The sequence below is a fragment of the Nasonia vitripennis genome, chromosome 3 (assembly GCF_009193385.2).
Source record: "Nasonia vitripennis strain AsymCx chromosome 3, Nvit_psr_1.1, whole genome shotgun sequence".
Classification (NCBI taxonomy): Eukaryota; Metazoa; Arthropoda; class Insecta; order Hymenoptera; family Pteromalidae; genus Nasonia; species Nasonia vitripennis.
Genome location: NC_045759.1, coordinates 7,207,501 through 7,227,394, shown reverse-complemented (window position 1 = coordinate 7,227,394; position 19,894 = coordinate 7,207,501). Strand labels below are relative to the sequence as shown.

The window sequence follows — 19,894 nt, the reverse complement described above, 5'->3', positions numbered from 1 at the left end:
ATTGGGAGGTAAAGCACACGTACCGTCGGGGCTGGAAACAGTGGAGAATCGATTATCGAAAAAGTACATAAGAGAAACGAGAGCGAGAAAAGCTCGGAAAAATGAATGATACCGGGCGGGCTGTACGTGTAGCGCTAATCGACTGCGATCAAGCGCCAGTTCGAGGGATAAAAACTCGGTGAAATCCCGCGAGTTTAATTGCGAAGCGGTAAAACGCGGAAAATAAATCAGTAGTTACAGTCGAGTACGGTATGGTACGTGTATTAATGATAGCAGAGCTTGCAGAGAATGACTAGACTGTTTCACGGAAAAACAAACTATCGCCGTCGAGATCGAAAAAAAGTTGAGAGAACGGGTGTAATGCAAGAGCTCGATTGTCCTGAGCTTTCGATTAGTAATCTTATATTCCCGGAGAAGAATCGAAGAAGACTCCTCGCTCGCGCGCGTATTACAGATCAAATAGTTTTTGCCCTTATCGATATCAGACATCTATTAAAAGCCTTCCTATCGAGACAAAAATACATATCTCGCTTCCGAGATCTCTTTGCTCGAGCACAAACGCGACTATAGGGGGGATGTCGATCAAGGCATTTTTCGTGATCCGATTCGAATGGAAGTAGTCGAGTGGCTCAATTTCGCCGGTGTGCGAGGATCTCCAGATTTTCCGAAATCGAAATCCTCCTGCGTCTCCTTTTTTATCGCGAAATCAATTTGCAAGCTCCGGCAAACACGGCGAAAGCTCTGGAATATTCATGACTCCGGGAGATTTTTTTCTTCCGAAAAACGCGTAAACCAAACACAGCCGCAGAAACGAAATTAGAAAACCCAGGGGCGCTAAAAGCCGAAGCGTAACAAAGCCTGCGCGCCATTCGTTAGACAACATCTCTCTATATCCTCTCTCGTTCTCTCTTATTATGTCGAGGAAGGACCGACAATGCGCGCGGTTTGGACTCTCCTAATATGAAAATTCCACAGAGAAATTTAAATAAAGTGGCGCGGCGAGTTCGGGGACGAGCTTCCTGGGAATTCAACTGGCGGACCCAGAGGGAGATGCCGCTGAATAGATAGAATATAAGGGCCGTCTCGAGGAGGAGGGTCGAGGGGCTTTCTCGCAGATAAATAGATTGATATACGATGATGTTTTTGCGGAAAATGCTTTCGGGCTCGTGATACCGTGCGCGGCAATATGCCGGAGATTACTTCCGATTATGAGTATTGCCGACGACCGTTTCGGGAGATTTCGCTTTTTGCAACCATCAACCCCTTTTTTTAATCATCTCGAGCCCCGCGACATCGAGAGCCAGCGAACGGACGTCTCTTCGTAAATACATCGAGAAACTCTCGAGCTAACCCAAACACAGTGAAGCGGAGAGAGAGACACAGTGGCACGGATATATAAAGCGAAGGACAAAATGGATAACGAGAGAGGGCCGGCGAGCATTGACCAGAGCGCGGGCATTTGCATATTAATTCTCGGACATGCCGAGCAGGCGACTTTGCACTATCGTCCCTGCTGCAGTGCAGTTTCCCTCTCTCTCCCTCTCGTTCCGCAAACGCCTACAAGATCGAGGCCCTGCATTAATCGCCGCTTCGCACTCGCTGCTGACGCTGCACTGGTTCCGAGACATATACCCCGAGGTATACGCTATGTATAGAGAGAGGGCAGTAGTAGTGGCCTCTGATTTGCGATGGAAAATAAACAGCGCGCGAGTTTTCGGGAGTGTGTGCGGGACTGATTGCGCTTTGCATTCCGAGATTGCGATGAGGCCGTGGGGTAGAGGTTTAAAGCGGCGGCCAAGTTTGCGGGAAAAATTTGCGGGAACACGGGCTGTATAGTCGGTGTGTTTGCGTTGAAAAGTTTCAATGGCCTCGGGATCGCGCCGGCAGGATTGGTTTAATTTTCGACTTTCTGCTTTTGTTTTGGCTGATCGAGATTACGCGAGTCTTTCTTTTTCTTTCTTATTTGGGGGTGTGTCTTGGATTAAAAGACGTCGGATGAGCCGCGTTTATTTATTCTTACGTAGACGTGTATCGATATTCAATTTGACTTAATTAAGGTGTATACACCGGGGAGTCGTATCGTCGCGGCCATGTAATACACGCAAATTGTTCGCATAACTTATTATACGCTCTCATATGACGCGCTAAGTTTTGGCATGCATGATTCTATTAACTAAATTATTCGGATACCCTGGATTATTCAGCGAAGAATTTTCCGAGAATTCGAGGCCTGTGTGCAAAATATGACGCACATCACATGAACAACGCGATTGTCACCTGCACCTGCAGGCTTCTCATTATTTCTTTTTAATAATTTTTTTGCCGTAAACTCGAAAAACAATGTTAAACCATCATCTCTATAAAGAATTTAATAGGAAAAAATTGAACGACGCAGCGCGCGGCAATATTTCTTTTAAAGAAACACAATGCAGAGCTATAAAATCAGAGTCCAAAAAGCCGGAGCACATCTCTCCCAAACACAATCATAACCGCGTCCTCTCTCTCTCTCTCTCTCTCTCTCTCTCTCTCTCTCTCTCTCTCTCTCTCTCTCTCTCGGCACCCTCTCAATTCCCGGCTCGCCGATAAAAGATAATTTCACCGCGACCCTGATTTACGACGACCCATAAATCCAAACACGCGCGAAAAACAATAAAAAAAGAACATCGCCAACGAAGAAGGCGACGCTCAATCACACGCACGCACACACCTACTCCGCGATGATCCATCGAGGCCACGTGCGGGTCCATTCTCCGAAATTTCCCTGCCTTTATCTCGGCGAAACTATATACGTATATAGAACAAGTCTGCTCTACCTTTTCGCAGACAACGACGACGAGGAAGCTCGACAAAGGTGGAAATAGCGGCTCTTCTGTCGCGGACGCGCGTAAAACTGATACCGGACGACGAGTCGACGTCTGCGGGTGCTGGCGAAGACGGAGCCTTTGAGAAAAATTCTCGCGCGTCGGGGAGCTTTGTCAGACAACGACTGCTCAACTTTGCGCGCGTATCGCGTTGCCGCGGAGGCTTATGCGGGACGACGGGGTAGAGAGAGACTGTGTATAATTGTTTGCGGGAAGTAGGATAATCGAGTTGAGGATCTTGATAAGTCACTTGAGAGGTGGCGATAACTTTTTGGCCGTGTCGAGGCAAAGTAATTAATTCATGCTCGTAATTAGCGCGATACGCTTTTTAATTAAAAAATTATATGGAAACACAACTCGTTTATGCTCGCGCGTACACTAAGTAAATACAAACGATAACACAAACGCGAAACAAAACAAGTCACGAGCAATCAGCACGAGCCAACTGCAGTTCTCGACGCACAGTCCCATCTCCGCCTTCATCTCCTTGCGAGCGCTCAATGAATTATTCCTCTCCAGAATCCTCCCTCACTCTCCCTCCCCCACTCTCTCTCACACTCTCTCTCTCTCTCTCTCTCTCTCTCTCTCTCTTCGTGCCCTGCGCGACATCGATTACCGGAAATTCAACACCCTCGAAAGTGCGTCAGTGAGAGCTTCTCCTTTCGCGAATTTATACGCGATAATTTGCATTGTAATGTGCGCACTCAGCACCGCACACGCGTGTATAGAGGGTAATATCCTCCTGGAAGTTGGCGAAACTTTCGGTTTACCGAAAGCGAAACATATACACTGGAGCGACGCCAAGCCGCCAGCGCCGCGGGCGTATCGCGCAGGATATATTGTAAAGTTGCCGAGTAGCACACGAAGCGTCAGTCGCCAGCGCGACATCTGTTCTTAACGTTATCTTTGGAAGCTGCCGCGACTGCTGCACGAGAGCTTTTCTTCCCTTTGCGAGGTTTTTGCTTTTTTTTCTGTGCTGCTGCGAGAGACGCAGCTTATGCGCCTTTCATCGGCTACGTCTGCTGCTGCTGTGTAGGGACTTTTCGTGGAAGGATGATTTTGATGGCTGGGGGTGGAGAATTCGATTTGCCTGTGTGTGGAGGAGTTTTGAGCCTATTTATTCGATGCTATTGGAGGAATTTATTGTTGTTATTAGTTTTGGAATTGGATTAGAAAAATAACGATATTGCAGGTTGGAAATATTCTGATTTTGCTTTCATTTTATCTGTGGATTGCTGAAGAATGTGGCGAAAAAAGTTTGGCCATTTTTATTCCGAGAATCTTAATTCAATTCTAGCATGATCCTATAGTAATTTTTGTAAGTGATCGTACGATAGTATACAATAATATATGAATCAAATATCAATTCTAAAATAACGTATCAATAGATTTTATATATGCATTACTCAAAACCGAAATACTATCTATAACAACATCCTAACCTTCTCTATCCTATACAGCAAAAAAAAGTCAATAACTATGCCCACAAATCAACCAAAATTAAACATCGATACCTGAGAACGACCAGGGCAACAAAAATTCAAACCCAAATTCAACCATCCCATCCCATCTCTTTCTCTCTATCATCCATCGCTACCTACACCCTCACCTCTCCCCGCAAAACAAACAGCAATTCAATCGAGATCTCCCCCTTCCGATGGCAACACACAAGTACCGTTCAATCCCAACCACCTCCAGCCTCTTCTCTTTTTCTCGTTCGTTTCCTCGTCAATCGTCTTCGTCTTGCTCCTCCTCCTCCTCCTTCTTCTTCTTCTTCTTCGATTGGAGCCTCCACCTCCTCTCGCGAAACCTGCAAACTATTGGATTCGCGTGCCGCATTTCCGACAATCCGATACAGCCGGTACGAGGCTCGAGAGTTTGCGTAGAGAAGCTGCGGTAGCGAGCGCGCGCTCGCGAGACGCAATAAATATTTATGAAGCGACGTTATTTCCGGCCGTGTCTGTGTACTTTCTTCCCGCGGCCGATTTCAATTTTCCCGGCTTTGATATTTTCCGAGACTTTCGCGCAAGCTTATGTTTTTTTTTCTTCGGCAATTATTTTTTTTTTAAACATACACAGAATGTTACAACGAGTTTCATGAACGGTTATCACAAGAAATTGTTCGATAAAACGAGTGTTTGCTATTTAACTTTTCAACAGTACAAACCTACTTTAACTACCAACGTTTCTTTTCAATTACCTAGCGCAGGAAATTCATCTCACGAAAGAAGCTGTCTGCTATCACCAACATAGAGTTATACCTCAACATCAGCCCCTAAAACGATCCTCTGCCATATTCCTCCACCGTCAGTCAGATTCCTGCAACCCTCGCCCACGATAACCTGGCAGCGTCTTTGCCATCGTTCGTCACGTTAACAACCGAATACAATCTACCCTACCGACACCCGGTGCCATCCACCCTCTGACCAACTCTCGGCAACAGGCGTCGACTTTTCCCCGTCGGCAACAGCAACCCTCCTTGTACCGTCCCGACAAGTGGCGTCATCTGTCCAGCTCTCAGAGCGCATGCGCGTCGCGCTTCGATCGAGACGGGTCCGGGCGCGAAGAGCTGGAGGAAAACACGCGTCTTAGAATCGACGCCTCCGCCGGGGATAACGAGATTTCGGAGGAGGATGCAGGAGGAAGCTTCTTTTCAAGCCGGCTCTCCACTATCGCTCGGTGGGGATTTGGCGGAAGGATTTTTCTTTTCTATCTTCGCTGAAACTTTTGAGGGTTGCTATCTGCGACTACTCTGTACGAGAATTAATTCGATTTTTGGATTGAATCATTTGAATGCAGTTAGCGAATGGTGTTGATTTAAATCGAATAGTTGAGGTGGAATTCATTAGTAAATGACGTGGAAGTCGTCGCACATGTGCATAATTTATACAGCCCGAATAATATATCGTAAATTCTAATCTCGAAAACTGCACATCTACCGACAGATGTACTTATGCATATTCAAGACTTCTCGAAACCATACAACAGCCCCTTAGGAATGATATTCAATGTAACTTCCAGCTCGGCGGGGGAATTTCCAAGATAAACGGCGGCGCCTGACTTAATTAAAACCATGCGACTATAAATCGCTACTTGAAAAGATACCTCCTCTCTCGCAAAATCGACGTCTGCAGAGTAATCAACGCTTCTCAACTTTGCAAACACCCTCTCGGAAATCCGTCATCAAAAGCATCTCTCTCATCCAATCTCACAGTCAAAAGCAAGCCTAAACCCCTCGAAATCAGCCGCCCTCAAAAGCCAACCTCTCGAAGCTAATTAAAAACGAGAAGCGCTAATCCTGACCATCAAAGCAGAAAACCCACACGACACTCTCTCTCTCTCTCTCTCTCTCTCTCTCTCTCTCTCTCTCTCTCTCTCTCTCTCTCTCTCTCTCTCGGGAAGAAGAAAAAGAAAACCGATGCAGCAGCCACTAGTGGCTCTCGTTTTCTCCTTGGCGTGGCGGCGGTGCCTCCGATCGATACGCGACGCATGCACTCGACGCTCTCGCGTACATTTATATACACACACGTAGACCCGGCCGGCGTCTCTCTCAACTCTCGCGAACGCGATGATCCATTGCGCGAGGAGCTTGTGTTTATGCGCGAAAGATCGCGCCTCCGTCAATCGCGGGGGTGAGTGTACGCGCGACTGAGCGTCTTGGGGGAAAATGAGAAGATTGAAGAAGCAGCGGGAGATTGGATGCGCGAGTAACATATGTGTCGCGAGACAATTTTTATTTCTCTCTTTTCGCTATAACGTCTGTTTCCTCGAGTCGAGCGCAAAGCGAGACAGGTTTATAGAAAGCCGGCGGTGGAGTGTGTTTGGCTATTAGCCTCTTGAAAAAGAAATTCAAGCTCGACGTAGTAGCTACCATTAACTTCATCCGACGTTACGAAATCGATATCGGCTCGATAACATTCGAGGGCTCTATGCCGCGCGCGAAAGAACCCGAGCAGCAGGACGTTCTCTTGTATATAACGAAGCACAACCGATCGTTAGCCGTAAAAAAGAGTTTAAAACAGGCCGTTAAAAGAACATCGGCGATTAATAGCAAACTATTCAAAAGCCTCGTCTCGTCTATATATAATAATCATCCCCGGCGACTGTATACTAAATCGTCTCGAGCAAATCCCATCATTACGAGCCACCTTTAATCCCCTCACCCTTAACTGATCAGTCGCGACTAATCGTTCCCAGCAAAGCAACGCGGACTACGCCTCATAATCCCACGCACGCATAGATCACATTCTCGTCCCTTCTTTTTTTAAGCAGTGTATAACGCCGGCTTGCCAAAAGAACGAGGAAAGAGCTATCGGGTAATCTGAATTTCATGACGTTCTCTCGTCCTGTCGACGGGAATAATCCTAATGAAATTTCATTCCTCCTCGTCCTCCTCCTATCTTTCCCGCTGTATTATCGAATCGATATTCCGAAGGGGATACGCGTTATTGCACGTGCTTACGCAACGAGAGAAACGCGGGGACGACGCGACGTGTCCTTTGAAGGAGGAGAGGACAGATGGCGGCAATTATGGGACAAGAAGGAATTCGAGGTCGGAGGCCGATTTTTGTTCCCGGGATATTGCTGTTGTTCGTGGAAGGAATGACAGAGGTGACGAGAATACTCTTGTTCGACCTTAACGATTACAGCTTTAAAATCGCTCCGAGAAGAGGAGAAAAAAGTTCGCGTGTTTTATTTTTCGACGAAGGAAAGCGTGATTAACGATTTCTTTTTGGACAAAAAGTGTAGGATTTTCACGAGGAAAATTGGAGCACGACCAAATTGAATTTGCCGCGCGCTTATAGTCTGTACACCAAGAAGAAATTGCTCATTTATTGAATAAGTGCCGCGGCCTTTTGCCAATTAATTATTCTAACAAGATTTACTATGCATAGAGTGACACAGCCTTGATATTTAGGTATTCTCCCGACTTTTTACAAAAATATACTGGAGGGAAAATCTGTAGCCTCGTCAATTATTCTCAATTCTTTCTAAATTCAGCGAACGCTGTATTTCTATTTTTACATTTTCTCTTTGCCCGGATGCGCTGCATTAGCGCATTGAAAAAGTCCGCTCTAAAAAGTTTTTCTATGCAAACGGAGAGAAATCCGAAAAAATACCCTGGTTTATTTTTTCGAGAACGGAAGAGCGAATCCCGTTATCACGCGCGGCTCTCAGTTTGATTTTACACTTCACTCTACGCTCGGCTGAGTCCGTGAAACTTTTCGCATTAGTTTCGCGCAAACTTATTTGTTGCGAAGCCATTAGCATTTATGCATCTTAAGCGAGCGAAACACGCGGCGTGCGAAGTAACTGTCGCGAAGGATCTAGCTACCCTCGTATCACTGGCGATGAACACGAGAAAATAAATTATAACCACTCGAAATTCAAATTGCGTTAGAGCCCGCACGTATAAGTATAATCAAAAGTTATCGTTATACGCAGCAGCAGCCTTTCGAGCGTTCGCCATCGAACCATTAAACTCACCTCACTCGTTTTTTTTTTTTGCCAAACCACTCGACACGGAAAAATTCAAAAATAAACAAGTCCACACACGCTCCCATTAATACAGCCGGCGCGCAGCTCTTAAAAGTATACGCAAAATCGATCGGAGAGAGCACGAGGTACTTCGCTCGGCGACAATGCGGATGCATTTTCTGCCGCTTTTTTTCTCTCTCCACTCTCTTTCGCCCAGGACGCAATGCTGCCCCGGCGCTATCTGGGACATTTTTATGATATTTACCGATCGATGCGAAACGCGAGGGCCGACCGCAAAAGGAAAAGAGAAGCGACGGAGAGAAATTGTTAAGGGAAACGATTATGCGATAGATTTTGCCCGGACTATGAATTTTCCAGCGGCGAGATTTATAGATTCTCGGGATGCATAGATAGGGACGTCGCTGCGGCAAATGGCTATTTTCGAAATTTTTTCAAGAGGTTTTTTGTTGTTAATTTTCAATGCCGTGCACTGACGCTGGTTTACTTAATGAGAATCTTTTGACGAGTCGAGAATACTACAATGCTTGGAAAATGTTTAATTAAAATTTTAATTAAGTAGAGCTACACGCGCTACATTTTATTTCCGGCCAGCGGCATGTTCTCTGATTATTGTTAACCCAGTTTCAGATACGTCTTATCACGTCGAATATCATTAAAAAGAAAACCAAACCCGATTCCAAGTAGAGAAAACGCGTTAGCGTCAGTCGTAGAAAAATAAAACCAATAAGAGATCGAAAGGGGCACTAAATTATTCAATGGAAGAGATAGAGAGATAGCGGACAAGTCGGACTTACCTTAAGCTGTAGCTGGGAACGTGCGAGCGCCTGCTGTTGATCCCTGCGTCCTGAGAGTCGATCAGCCTCGGTCTCCAGTGTTTCCGTCGACGATTCAGCCTCGCTTAACCAAGCGAGGAACTTGTCCAGCGAACGGTCGAAGTTGTGCAGCGAGTTCATCGCAGAGTGCAGCAGCTTGCCGCGATTGATGATGCTGTGATAAATGGCAGATATTTTTTGAGTTTTATTTTCGGAAGGTTTTCTGGCGATTGGTTATGGATTTGTTCAGACGTTGGGAATGTGAAAATATGCTTTTGAACCGGATATTTATAGGTGTATTAACTATAAAGAGAATCATAATCCTCTCAACACTATAACCATTAGTTCACATGAAACGGAGACCAACAATTGTGTAACATCTTTTCCGTCCGACTTACCCCAGAACTCTATTACCATTTCCCCCAAGGATCTTACTCCCCAAGCCAAGCCTCTGGCGACAACATAACAACGTAATAGAATGGAGAGAGGACCAGAGAGTAGAGTCGACTTACCTCGTATTGAGATTGTTATAACGTTGGTTGATTGTCTCTGTGAGCTTCTTGACGCGCGTCGTGTCGTCCTGCTGGTAGACCGCGATCAGCTTCTGCGTCAGCGAATTGAACAGCTCGATCTGGTGTTTGTACTGGTGCAGCTCGGCGTGGAACGACTGTGAAAGAACATCATCATCATCATCGTCATAATCGGGTCAGGTATACGTGCTCACACCTCTAGCCAACGTCAATCTCACATCGCGGCAACGTCAAACGCACGTTCATCCCCTCGTCTTTCGCGGGAAACACGCGCCGAGGGTTTATACAGTATACACATAGCCGTGCGATGGAAAAGGGGGATGAGAGCCGTGCTTTATTGCTGCGGCGCGAATCGATTATAAAGTTGCCAAGGAGCGACCGAGGATGTACGGGATTTAAACGGCTAAAATTGTCGAGTGGCGAGGAGATTATACCGTCTGGACTTTGTCGGAGTTTCAATTTCGAGATCGAACGCTCTGTATAGTTCGGAAATTCATAAAACGAGTAGCGATATCCCCAAGTTAAATCCGTATTCTTATTTCGTAAGGTTATCGATATTTCAAAGAATCAGTGCGTCGATATCAATCAACACGTGCGGAACCATTTATACACAGACCTAAGCTACGTATTTCCGTCTCAACTGACTAATTGACCAGCGCACTGCACACGAGGTATCCTTTTGCCTTTACGCGCGTCCAGATTTGATTCGCAGTCGACTCACGTCTATTTCGAGCTTCAAAGCGCAGAGCTTTCTCTCTCTCTCTTCATATCTACAGAGCCAAGACGATAAAAGAAAAGGGTTCTTCCGTGTGCAAAAGGTCATCGGCGACCTATAGAAAAGGCAGTAGCAAGAAACATCCGAAAAGGAAACTTTCCGAGAAAAGCCTGGCTCGCTGGAGTTTATCTCCAGCAGAGGGCGCTGGGATCGAATACCGCGCAGTGAACTTCATACGGACGAGAAGCGTAAGAGGGAATTGTAAATCGAACGGCGCGAGATCCTCTTTTTTATTTATTTTTTTTTCTACCGACCAGTCGTTCGACCAAGCGCAAATATAGATTAACGCAGTGATACTGCGATTGGATTCACGCCTACCGAATAACATCGTTTGGGCAGTAAATAATAAAGCGGATAGCTCATGGTTTAATCACCCGCACGTAACACTCAAGCGCGAAGTTGGCCACATGGCAAGACTTTACATGATTGCTTTCATTAAAATTGCAAGCGCTGTGCGAGAGCTCTTTAAAACAGCTTTAATTCGTTTCGTTCGCGTTTATCAGCGGACGATCGATCGTACTTTGCTGAACGATGTGGTGTTCGAATTGTCGGTGGCCGAAAAATGAAAATAAAAAAAATACACTTGTACGAGCCGAAGATAGTCGTTCGAAAGCCAGACACGTTGTCGGCAACGGCTGCATTGTAACTTTTGACGAGTACGCGAATGAATTGAAAGCAAACAAGAGGTTGACTGTAAGCGGATTTGGAGAACCCGACATGAATTAATTCAAAAATCTCTGCTCTTGCGCACGTCAAAACACAATAATCCACCGAACATCCGCACCTTTCTCTTTCCCTCCTACCGACGCGTCCCAATCGAAAGGATCCATCATCCCCACACAATAAATACCCGAAAGCCTCAAGTGCAGCGCCCGTCCTCTCAATAAAAGCTATCACTTCCTCCCGGCCCTCGGGCAGATGATATCGAATCTCCATCATCCCTCTGCTGCGTCCCTTATCCGCTTGCCGGGATAGCCATTAGAACCGGCGCTTCAGTCCATTCATCCTAACAATAGACTAAAACCACGTACCTTCTGCTCGCGAAGCTGAGCCTCGAGGACATCGGCCGTGTGGCCGACTGCGCGCATCCGCTCGAGTCGGGTCTCCATTCGTGAGATCCAAACCTCAACCTCGCTGCGCTTAGCCTCGAAGCGCTGACTGTCCCCGAGCATGGCGTCCAGCTCGGTCTTGCGCTGCATCACCTTCGAGTTCGTCTCGTTCCAGTGCTCCCGCAGCTTCGTCACTGTCAACAGAGATGGGCATAAATGGTTAGTTTTCAGCGTGAGGTGTTTGCAAGTATTTTAGCATCTCTTTTAGTAACATTATTTTACTGCATTTATTCGTCTTTCCAGTACTGAATCAATTTTTTTACTCCAGTTCGCGCGGAGAATTTTTTCAGCTCACGCGCGCGGATTAAAAAACGGATGTGATACGAACGTACACGGTGCATATCTGGCAGAAAAATGCTCGGATGAAAAAAAAACGCATCTTCAGGTAGAATTGAAAAAAGAGTATTGATCTGTGCGCGTACAATGGGGAACGGCCTGTTTGAATGATAACACGCCTGTGACCTCAACAATGTGTAGTGTCGACGTTTTATTAAAAAAAGAGCCGCGAACGGGGTAGGCAAACATTTAATTACTGCGTTGTAATTAAAAAGCATTGTTAGAGTAAAAACAGTTTTCGTGTAGATACATTTCACGTATTCGAGCATTTCTCATGAAACCGCATGATAGCTCAATGTAAAAAAGTTAATCGCCGTGAAATCGAGAGAACGCAGATCAGCGGAAAAATACGATTGCATACTGATCCGACAGTTCATTACTGCTGACTCGCCGCAATCCTCTTTCGAAGATTCTCTTTTACGTCACTCGGTCTTGTTTATATATCTAAAAAAAGCTTCTCTCCCGACATTTGCATTCCCATCCGGCTTTACATGGAATCCATTAAGATAGGGTAGAAAAATGTACGACGTTAAAAAGTTTCGGAATAACGCGAAGCCAAACTTTGATTTCCACTGTGCTCTTTTCCATTCGCTTGTATTTCAATTATTCCGTGCAATAACGCCGCGATATCGAGTTTCCAACCATCCAGACGAAGCACTACAAGATTTAAAAGAGGCGAACGCTATTTCCTGCTGTATCGATACATCGCGCGTAAATTTCGGAAAATATTCAAAGCTTCGAGTGGCTGTACATCGACGCATAACAGCTCGAGCCGAAAAATCGAAGGAGTTAAAAAAAAAATGAGCAGCGGCGGGCGCGCGCAGGCCCGTGAAATTCCGGTGTAACGTTAATGTATCGGGTCATTAATCACGAGGCTCTGTGACACGGCCGCGAGGGAAATGGATGGATTCGGCTGCTGCAGCAGCAGCCGGAAATCGAGGCTCTGCTACAGCCTTGCATTTTCGCGCGATTCCACCCTGAATAGAGAGATACACGTAGTGTGCAAAAAGAGAGAAAGAGACAGAAAGAGGCTAACGTCGTTTCGCGTCATTTGCGGACCGAGGGACACTGAGCCAGTCCGCGGTTTGATAAATATTGATGGACGATCGATCTACCGGTGACTCGTGGTCCGTGGATTCTTTCGATTTCGATCCCGAGCTATTTTCGTTTACTATAACTTTTAGCTATAGCGATGATTATTTTTCGACAAGGGTTTGGTCTCTCGTTGTTATACCGTGGCTTGCTGTTGCGATGACACATGCGGGCTTCGATGTTTTGCGCTTCCGCTGGGTATGGATTCAGGGAAACCGATTGGGATAATCCAGCGGAAGTGAAATCACGCGATTAAACAGACAATTATTACGAGCCGTTTGTCGAAATTATTAACTAGCTGTAGTAATTTGTATGATATGGCATCGACGCATCGATTATCGCTCATTCACTATACTAAGGTATAAAACACGATCCAAAGGGTGAATGAAGTCAGAAAGTAAAAGAAAAAACAATCCTCCCAATTATTAGCCTCATATCCTAAACAAAGCATCGCTGCAAAAGCGTCGTCGTCAGCAAGCCCCTTCCTCGGCAAGAAGGCACGTCGTCGCCAGTCGCGCGCGTTCACCCCTTTGGTAATTGTACTCGTAATCCGCGAACAATCGATCCCCTCGCTCTACCCTCTCTTTCTATCTCTCTCGTCAACAGTCGACAGAGAGAGAAAAAAGTCGCAGTCGTAGCAGAGTGAATGCAGAACAGCAGCAGCAGCAGTGCTCCGCAAGAAGAGTGTGTAATGCTCCGAGACAATGGGCGTGAGAAAACGGGGTAAGGCGTCGCGGGCAGAAATTGAAGCCAAGGAAGAATGAAAGAGAGTCGGCCTCTCTCTCTCTCTCTCTCTCTCTCTCTCTCTCTCTCTCTCTGTGTACGGGCCACTCGAGCCCGAGTTTCATGGCTTAAAACAATAGGCTATTTTTCGCCCATTACGTCCTCCGCCCTTGAGCCTCCTGCATAGATACATCGAAGGAAAAAGGGGGTGGAGAGAGAGCTCTTTGTCTCGTGTGCGCAGTGTATGCGAAATGAAGGTATGAAATATTCATAGGCATTTTTCTCGCACGCGCGCCCAGAACACAGAGATGCACAACTACAGCGCCGGGTATTGTTCAAGCCATTCAACGAAACTTTCTCGGCTGATCTACTGGTTTGGCGGATATTGCCGGTTGTTTGATTTGTGCGGAACATGTGTGTGTGCGGTGGATTTGTTGGCTGGTGGACACCAGGTGCCAAGCGATGCTACCGCATAGGATGTGGCCGGTAAACGCCACAATACGTGGATGTATGCGGAGGGAAGCATGTGCAGCTGGAATTTTTCGATCGGCTTGTTACACTTAGATAAGCTGTTATACGGGAAGGCGATGAGGCATGTGGAAAGCGAATCACGTGATCTAAGGGTAAGCTCTCGCCTTCGCAGTTAAAATACGAAATTCGTGTGGAGTACTCGTCGAAATTCAACGTTTCCTTGATTAAACTCTCTCGTTTAAAAGCCATCGTCAAACCCTTCAATTACGAAATCCAAGAATCTCCTGAATATTAAACCGAGCGTTCTCCCACCTTCTTCCTCCTGCTCCAATCACTTAAGATCACGTGTCTTCGGTGTAATTGAGCCTCGCCCCCCACCCACAAGTAAATCCAAACAAACCCTAGGAGCTTGTCACCAGCGGCGAAGGTAACACTTACATAACCTCGAACACGCTGTAGCACCTCACACCTGCATTCTAATCGTATTAACTGAACCCCTACCGTCGCCCTCTCCCTCTTCGCTCCTTTTAGCAATTCCAATAATCCCCACGACTTGCAGTCGAGTGCAAAGCGCACCGGCCATTGTCCCGGAAATTGAGTTCTGCGGGGGTGGAAGCGAGAAGCAAATTCACGAGGGGGTGGGAGACCAAGTGGATAACCTCATTACCCCGTAATCAGGCGCCTCTCCCTTCAAGCTTCGCATAGAGCTAGAGAGATGCCTATCTTTTAGGGCTCTTTGGTCGGACCCTTTGCCTGATAATCGATAGTAATAAGCTGATACCGCGGGTGATATTCCGGTGCGGCGCGAAAGCTTTGAAAAATGAGTTGACTACAGATGCGAGCTATTGGTTCGCTGCCTCGTTATTCGATCACGTGGGCTTGTGCGTTTAGTTACAGTTCGAGGAATGCGCAGGTGATCAAGTGGTTTGATCATCTAGTTAGCGAAGAATCCCGCTCTCGGTACTCTAGCCGTTCCACACATGTGTAGTTTACAGGCTAATTAACATCGTACTGCAAAGTATAATTGAGCTTTAGGAATACGCAGCTCGCTCATATTTTACGTAATTAAATTCCAAAGGATTCTCGAATAGGATCGTACGATGGTTCTCAACTATGTTCAATTCAGCCCATAGTCATACCATAAAGGCGCATATACCTCCTGTACAATACTCATTACGAAATCCAATCTTCGCAGAAGCCGAATGTAACCGAAACTTCACCACCTCCATTCGCTGCAATTATATCCAGCCATCAAAGTACAAGGACCGAAACTAGCCTCGCACATATATACCCCATTCAAGACATTCGTACACCCTCCAATGCCCATTTGGCTAAAGTTCGATGGTCTTGATCACAGGGTCGAAATCAATGGAACAGTATTAGTCTCGCGGCGGCGACTACTCCCAGGAATTTCGGAACGACATAACACGTGGACAGCCGCGTGTAATATACGAGTCCTAATACGCCGGGTAGTTTAATAAGGCAAGCGCGCAAGGCCATGGCGAAGCAGAAAATTTCGCGCGAGTTTCCGCTCTTATTATTTACGCGAATGCCTTCTCTCCGTCTCTTTCTGCCCTCCCCGAGCGCCAGAACCTTTTATGGTATGCTCTCATTCTTGCTGTCGGCTTTTAAGTTACATTTTTTCGGACTCTCGCTAGGGACTGCGGTTGAAACTTTCTTTTATTTTTTGTCGAGAGAGCTATTTATTAAGGTGCACTTTTCCCGAGATACGCGTTTGTCGTACGAAATTCGCGGTTTTCGTTTCGTTGCAAAATTGTTGTTGAATTAATATTTGCACGTAATATATAGACGTTTCACCCCGGTTATTTCGTCCCGTCTCCTTTACAGCTTTCCTTTCACGCTTTTCCCCGCGCAGCGTCAAAACTCGTAGTTTCCTTTGAAACTGTGTCTGGAACTCCTTTGGAGCGCCGAGGAAAATCTCTCTATTCCGTTTGCTCTTGATGTTCCACGAAAAAATACTCGGGCGTGCCAGACTAGCTTATATATACGGCCGCAAATGAAAATCGTAAAGAGCATTGTCTCCCTCCCACTTTCAGCGCAGTGGAGAAATAAAATTTTAAAAATTTTCTCTCGCTCTTTATTTTTAGAGCTGATTTCCTTGATGGAAGAGCAATTCAATTTCTGAAGTGCGCTATCGAATATAGCGGGAGTAATGTCGAGCGCAAATAATAGCGTGATCGGAAGATCAATATTGTGTTTCTCGTGTTGATAAAACTGCTTCTTTCGTTCGAGCAAAAATATCGTCACGATTTCTATTAATTATGCACACAGACAAGAAAATACGATGAAAAATCATCTACTTGGAAAAAGTCGTTCACTTGATCCCGAATTTCCCCCTTTTTATTATCTATTAAATGTCAACGTTCCTAGAGCCGTAGCATTTCCTCGAGGATCCCGTAAGAAATTTCAAGGGATTCCACCCCGCTGAGAAAACATGCGGTCAGACTATGAATGCGAGGATTTGCGGAAAATTTGAGACCAAGATGGATCCTGAAGGAGGATTCTAAAAGCCCCGAGTACTTTCATAAAACGTCTGCCTCCGAGAAATCTTTCTCTAAACATCCAACGAATTTCGCTATTTAAAAAAAGAAACGTCCCCCGTCGTCGTATCATTCACTCAGAATGCAAAATACTTTGAATTCGAAGGAAAAGAGCCAACTCGGCAGTCAAACGGGTATTCGCGAGATGCAGGAGAGAGCCCGGTTATAGCATCTTCCGGTCGTTTAAAGTTTAAGAGGGTCCAGTGCCCTTCACTGGGAAATCCATTTCGACTAACGTTCCGAATGCCTGAATCTATCGCATCAACAATTTTGATTAGACTACGCGAGCTCGTATCTCTCTCGGCCCACGGCAATAACGATGAATAATATTAAAGACCTATAGCAGAGAGGCCAATGTTTATTTGGCTAGTCGAATTTGCATTTCAAATGATCATCCCAAAACGATAAGCCGCGTTCGCGATGCCGATGCATATGACCGCGCGACATAACTCGGCTATCTCCTGGCAATACTAATCATTCCGAAAACCGTATCAATCGTAAATCAGCGCGTCCATATACTAACCAAACAACAAGAGCCTACCTTGTCTGGCATTGGGCGAGTGCGGCGGCATAGGCATGCCTGCCATGACCCCGACCGAAGCCACGGATCCCGGTGGCATGCTCATGCTCATGGGATGTCCCAGAGCACCTGGTCCCCCTGGTCCCAGTGGGTTTACGAAGCCGTGCATCGGATTCGCGTGCATCGGACTACCGTGGAGAGATCTGACTCCGGCTGGACCAACCATCCCAGGCAGAGGTATTCCTCTCTGTTGGTTCAGTGGACTTCCTCTCATGTCCTCGGCCGGACGCATGATCGAGGCCGTCCGCTCCTGGTGATGATTGTTGTGATGATGACCATTGGCCTCGCGTCCCAACGAGGGACTACCTCCGTTGTCCAGATGCTGCAGCGAACCTCGACGAGACATGTTCGGCTCTCGTTTGCGTATACGCACCGACTACTTGGCTATTTTTCCGCGGAGGTGACAGCTGCGAAAAGGTCGCGCGCGCGCGGCAAATATTGATTTTCACCTGAGGGCCACCGAGAGAGGAACAATTCAGTTGTTGATCTTGGATATTTTTTGTCCGGCCAAGCGTTGTTGTTTCGGCGGGAGCAGTGTAGCTTTTTTCCCTCTCTTCTCGTGTATCCTCGTCGATGTTTGCCCCGCGGATTTGTCTCGCTGCTGTTTCTCCCTCGTAATTTTACAGAAGCAGTTCTCTTGTTTGCCGGGATGAATTCTAGTCTTAGGATACGAGCTTTCTTTCCAGATACATGCGATGCTACGTGTATACAAAAGTTGTGCGGTGTGTGTACAGCTGTCTTGAGAATAAAATACTGTAATACTGAGTTGATCCCTTATACACTAGTTTCAGGCGTACAATAGTGTTCCAGGTATATAATACGACAAATCGCTTGGTGCTTCGAAGCTTATACGGTAAAAATTGTTTATTCACTGTGATTTGTATTCTACGTTGAAATATCCTCTAAAAGACTCTCGAGTCGGCGGGAGATCAAAGTACATTCGGAATCGACATCAAACAGGCGAGAGGCGAGCTTTTACACGCAGACCTCTTAAAAAGCGATGTACGTGCACAGAAGTCGGCGCTTTCAATAATCCGAAAGAGGCTGCTCTGTTGTGCACAGTGTAAAGCAAGCGGGCAGGTACTTGGAATAAAATGGCAAGATCAATGTTGGATTATAAAATATAGTTTTAGTGCACTTTTTAGCCCCGAAAGAGAGAGAGGGTGTAATCTTCCTCTATTAAACTCGTGTTTTACTGACATACGTTCTCTTCTCTCTTTCTCGCGTGAAGTGGCTCCTTTACACCTTGTAAAGACAGGAAGCAGTCGCAATCGATGAGGAGCTCACGAACGGGATTACAAAGTAGTTCCAGCTCGGTTAAACGACCCTTGGAATTACACTGACGCTGCAGTTCTGTTCCGCTGCGGAGTGACTATATACTGGCCTAATGATATAAAAAAATATCTTCAACAATCGCTGTATCGTAAGTGTAAAAAACGAGATCCTTGTTTCGAGAGCACCCTCTTGATATGGAAAACTGCAAGTTTGTCAACAACAAAGTAAGGCAAATAGAACTTTTCTCAAACATCAACACTTCAGCACTATAACGTAACGTGTAAACACTAGAAACTAGTCGCAGATCAGTGTGTTAACGTAAAACAACTTTGGAACGGCACTACTTACTAAGAACTAATCAACAAGCTGAACACAGAAGAAAAGTTTTCCTGGTATATCGATTTCAATTCTTCGGAAAGACCGCGTCCACTTTCCACCGCGGCTATAGTCTAATTCGTCGTATAGGAACTAATTGAATGAATACGTCGAGATCAATACAGTGGAAGTAACCGCTGGATGTGGTGCGTTGAAGCATCGGATATTACAAAATCCACTTCGGCTCGCAGTAAAAACGCAACAAGTATAAAGTGGTCCATGAATCGAAGCTCTTCGTTACTGTATCATCGTCTAATACTACCAAGTGTAGATACTTTCACTCGTTGCAATAAGCAACAAGTCCCAGAAGCAGCAGTACAAATCTCTTCGTTAAATAAATCCAAGCTTCCTCGCGTTTTCCACGAGCTTCCCTTAACGAGCGCACAGCTCTCCCTCCACTCGAAAATCGTCACGACGCGCCGTTGCCACGTGCGCGTTTACGCCCGCGGATTGTCTGCTCTCTTATTTTCCGCGAGGCGGAAGAATTAATTCCCTGCCGCGTCTGGCGCTCCGCTCGTTAAATCCTTCGCTCCTTCTCCGAGTATGATATGCAGTGTCTAGTATCTCATCCGACTACTCTTGTCGAGGAGAGAGAGAGTGTGGGAGAGATGTATTCAGTTGAGTTCTCGGCTAATCTAAGCTTATACACCTACGCGGATCCAGCTTCACATGGTAAGAGTCTTGAGTCTGCCTGGGCCAACAGCGCGCCTCTGTGGTCGGTGATATGTAAGGGAAGGCGAGAAGCCCATTTGATGATTCCGTGCACTTGTGGCTTTCTCTCGAAGTTACGAGTACACAGCACTTATCACTACGAATCAACGTCAGCCAGGCCGGTATAGTCTCTATGTACGTAAACGGAAGAACAGTGCGCTGGGTATAAACGAACGAAGCGACG

General features: G+C 46.2%; 1 protein-coding gene across 17 annotated transcripts in view; it reads right to left on the bottom strand.

Moving 5' to 3' along the window:
• Positions 1-19,894, bottom strand: part of LOC103317445 (dystrophin, isoforms A/C/F/G/H) — a 218,745-nt gene that overhangs the window by 127,960 nt on the left and 70,891 nt on the right. For all 17 annotated transcript variants that reach the window (XM_031926602.2, XM_031926610.2, XM_031926616.2 and 14 more), the window contains 3 exons: positions 11,509-11,720; positions 9,685-9,839; positions 9,155-9,347 (listed from right to left, as the gene is read on the bottom strand). In XM_031926602.2, coding sequence (XP_031782462.1) covers positions 9,155-9,347; positions 9,685-9,839; positions 11,509-11,720 — 560 coding nt within the window. The remainder of the gene's footprint in view (positions 1-9,154; positions 9,348-9,684; positions 9,840-11,508; positions 11,721-19,894) is intronic.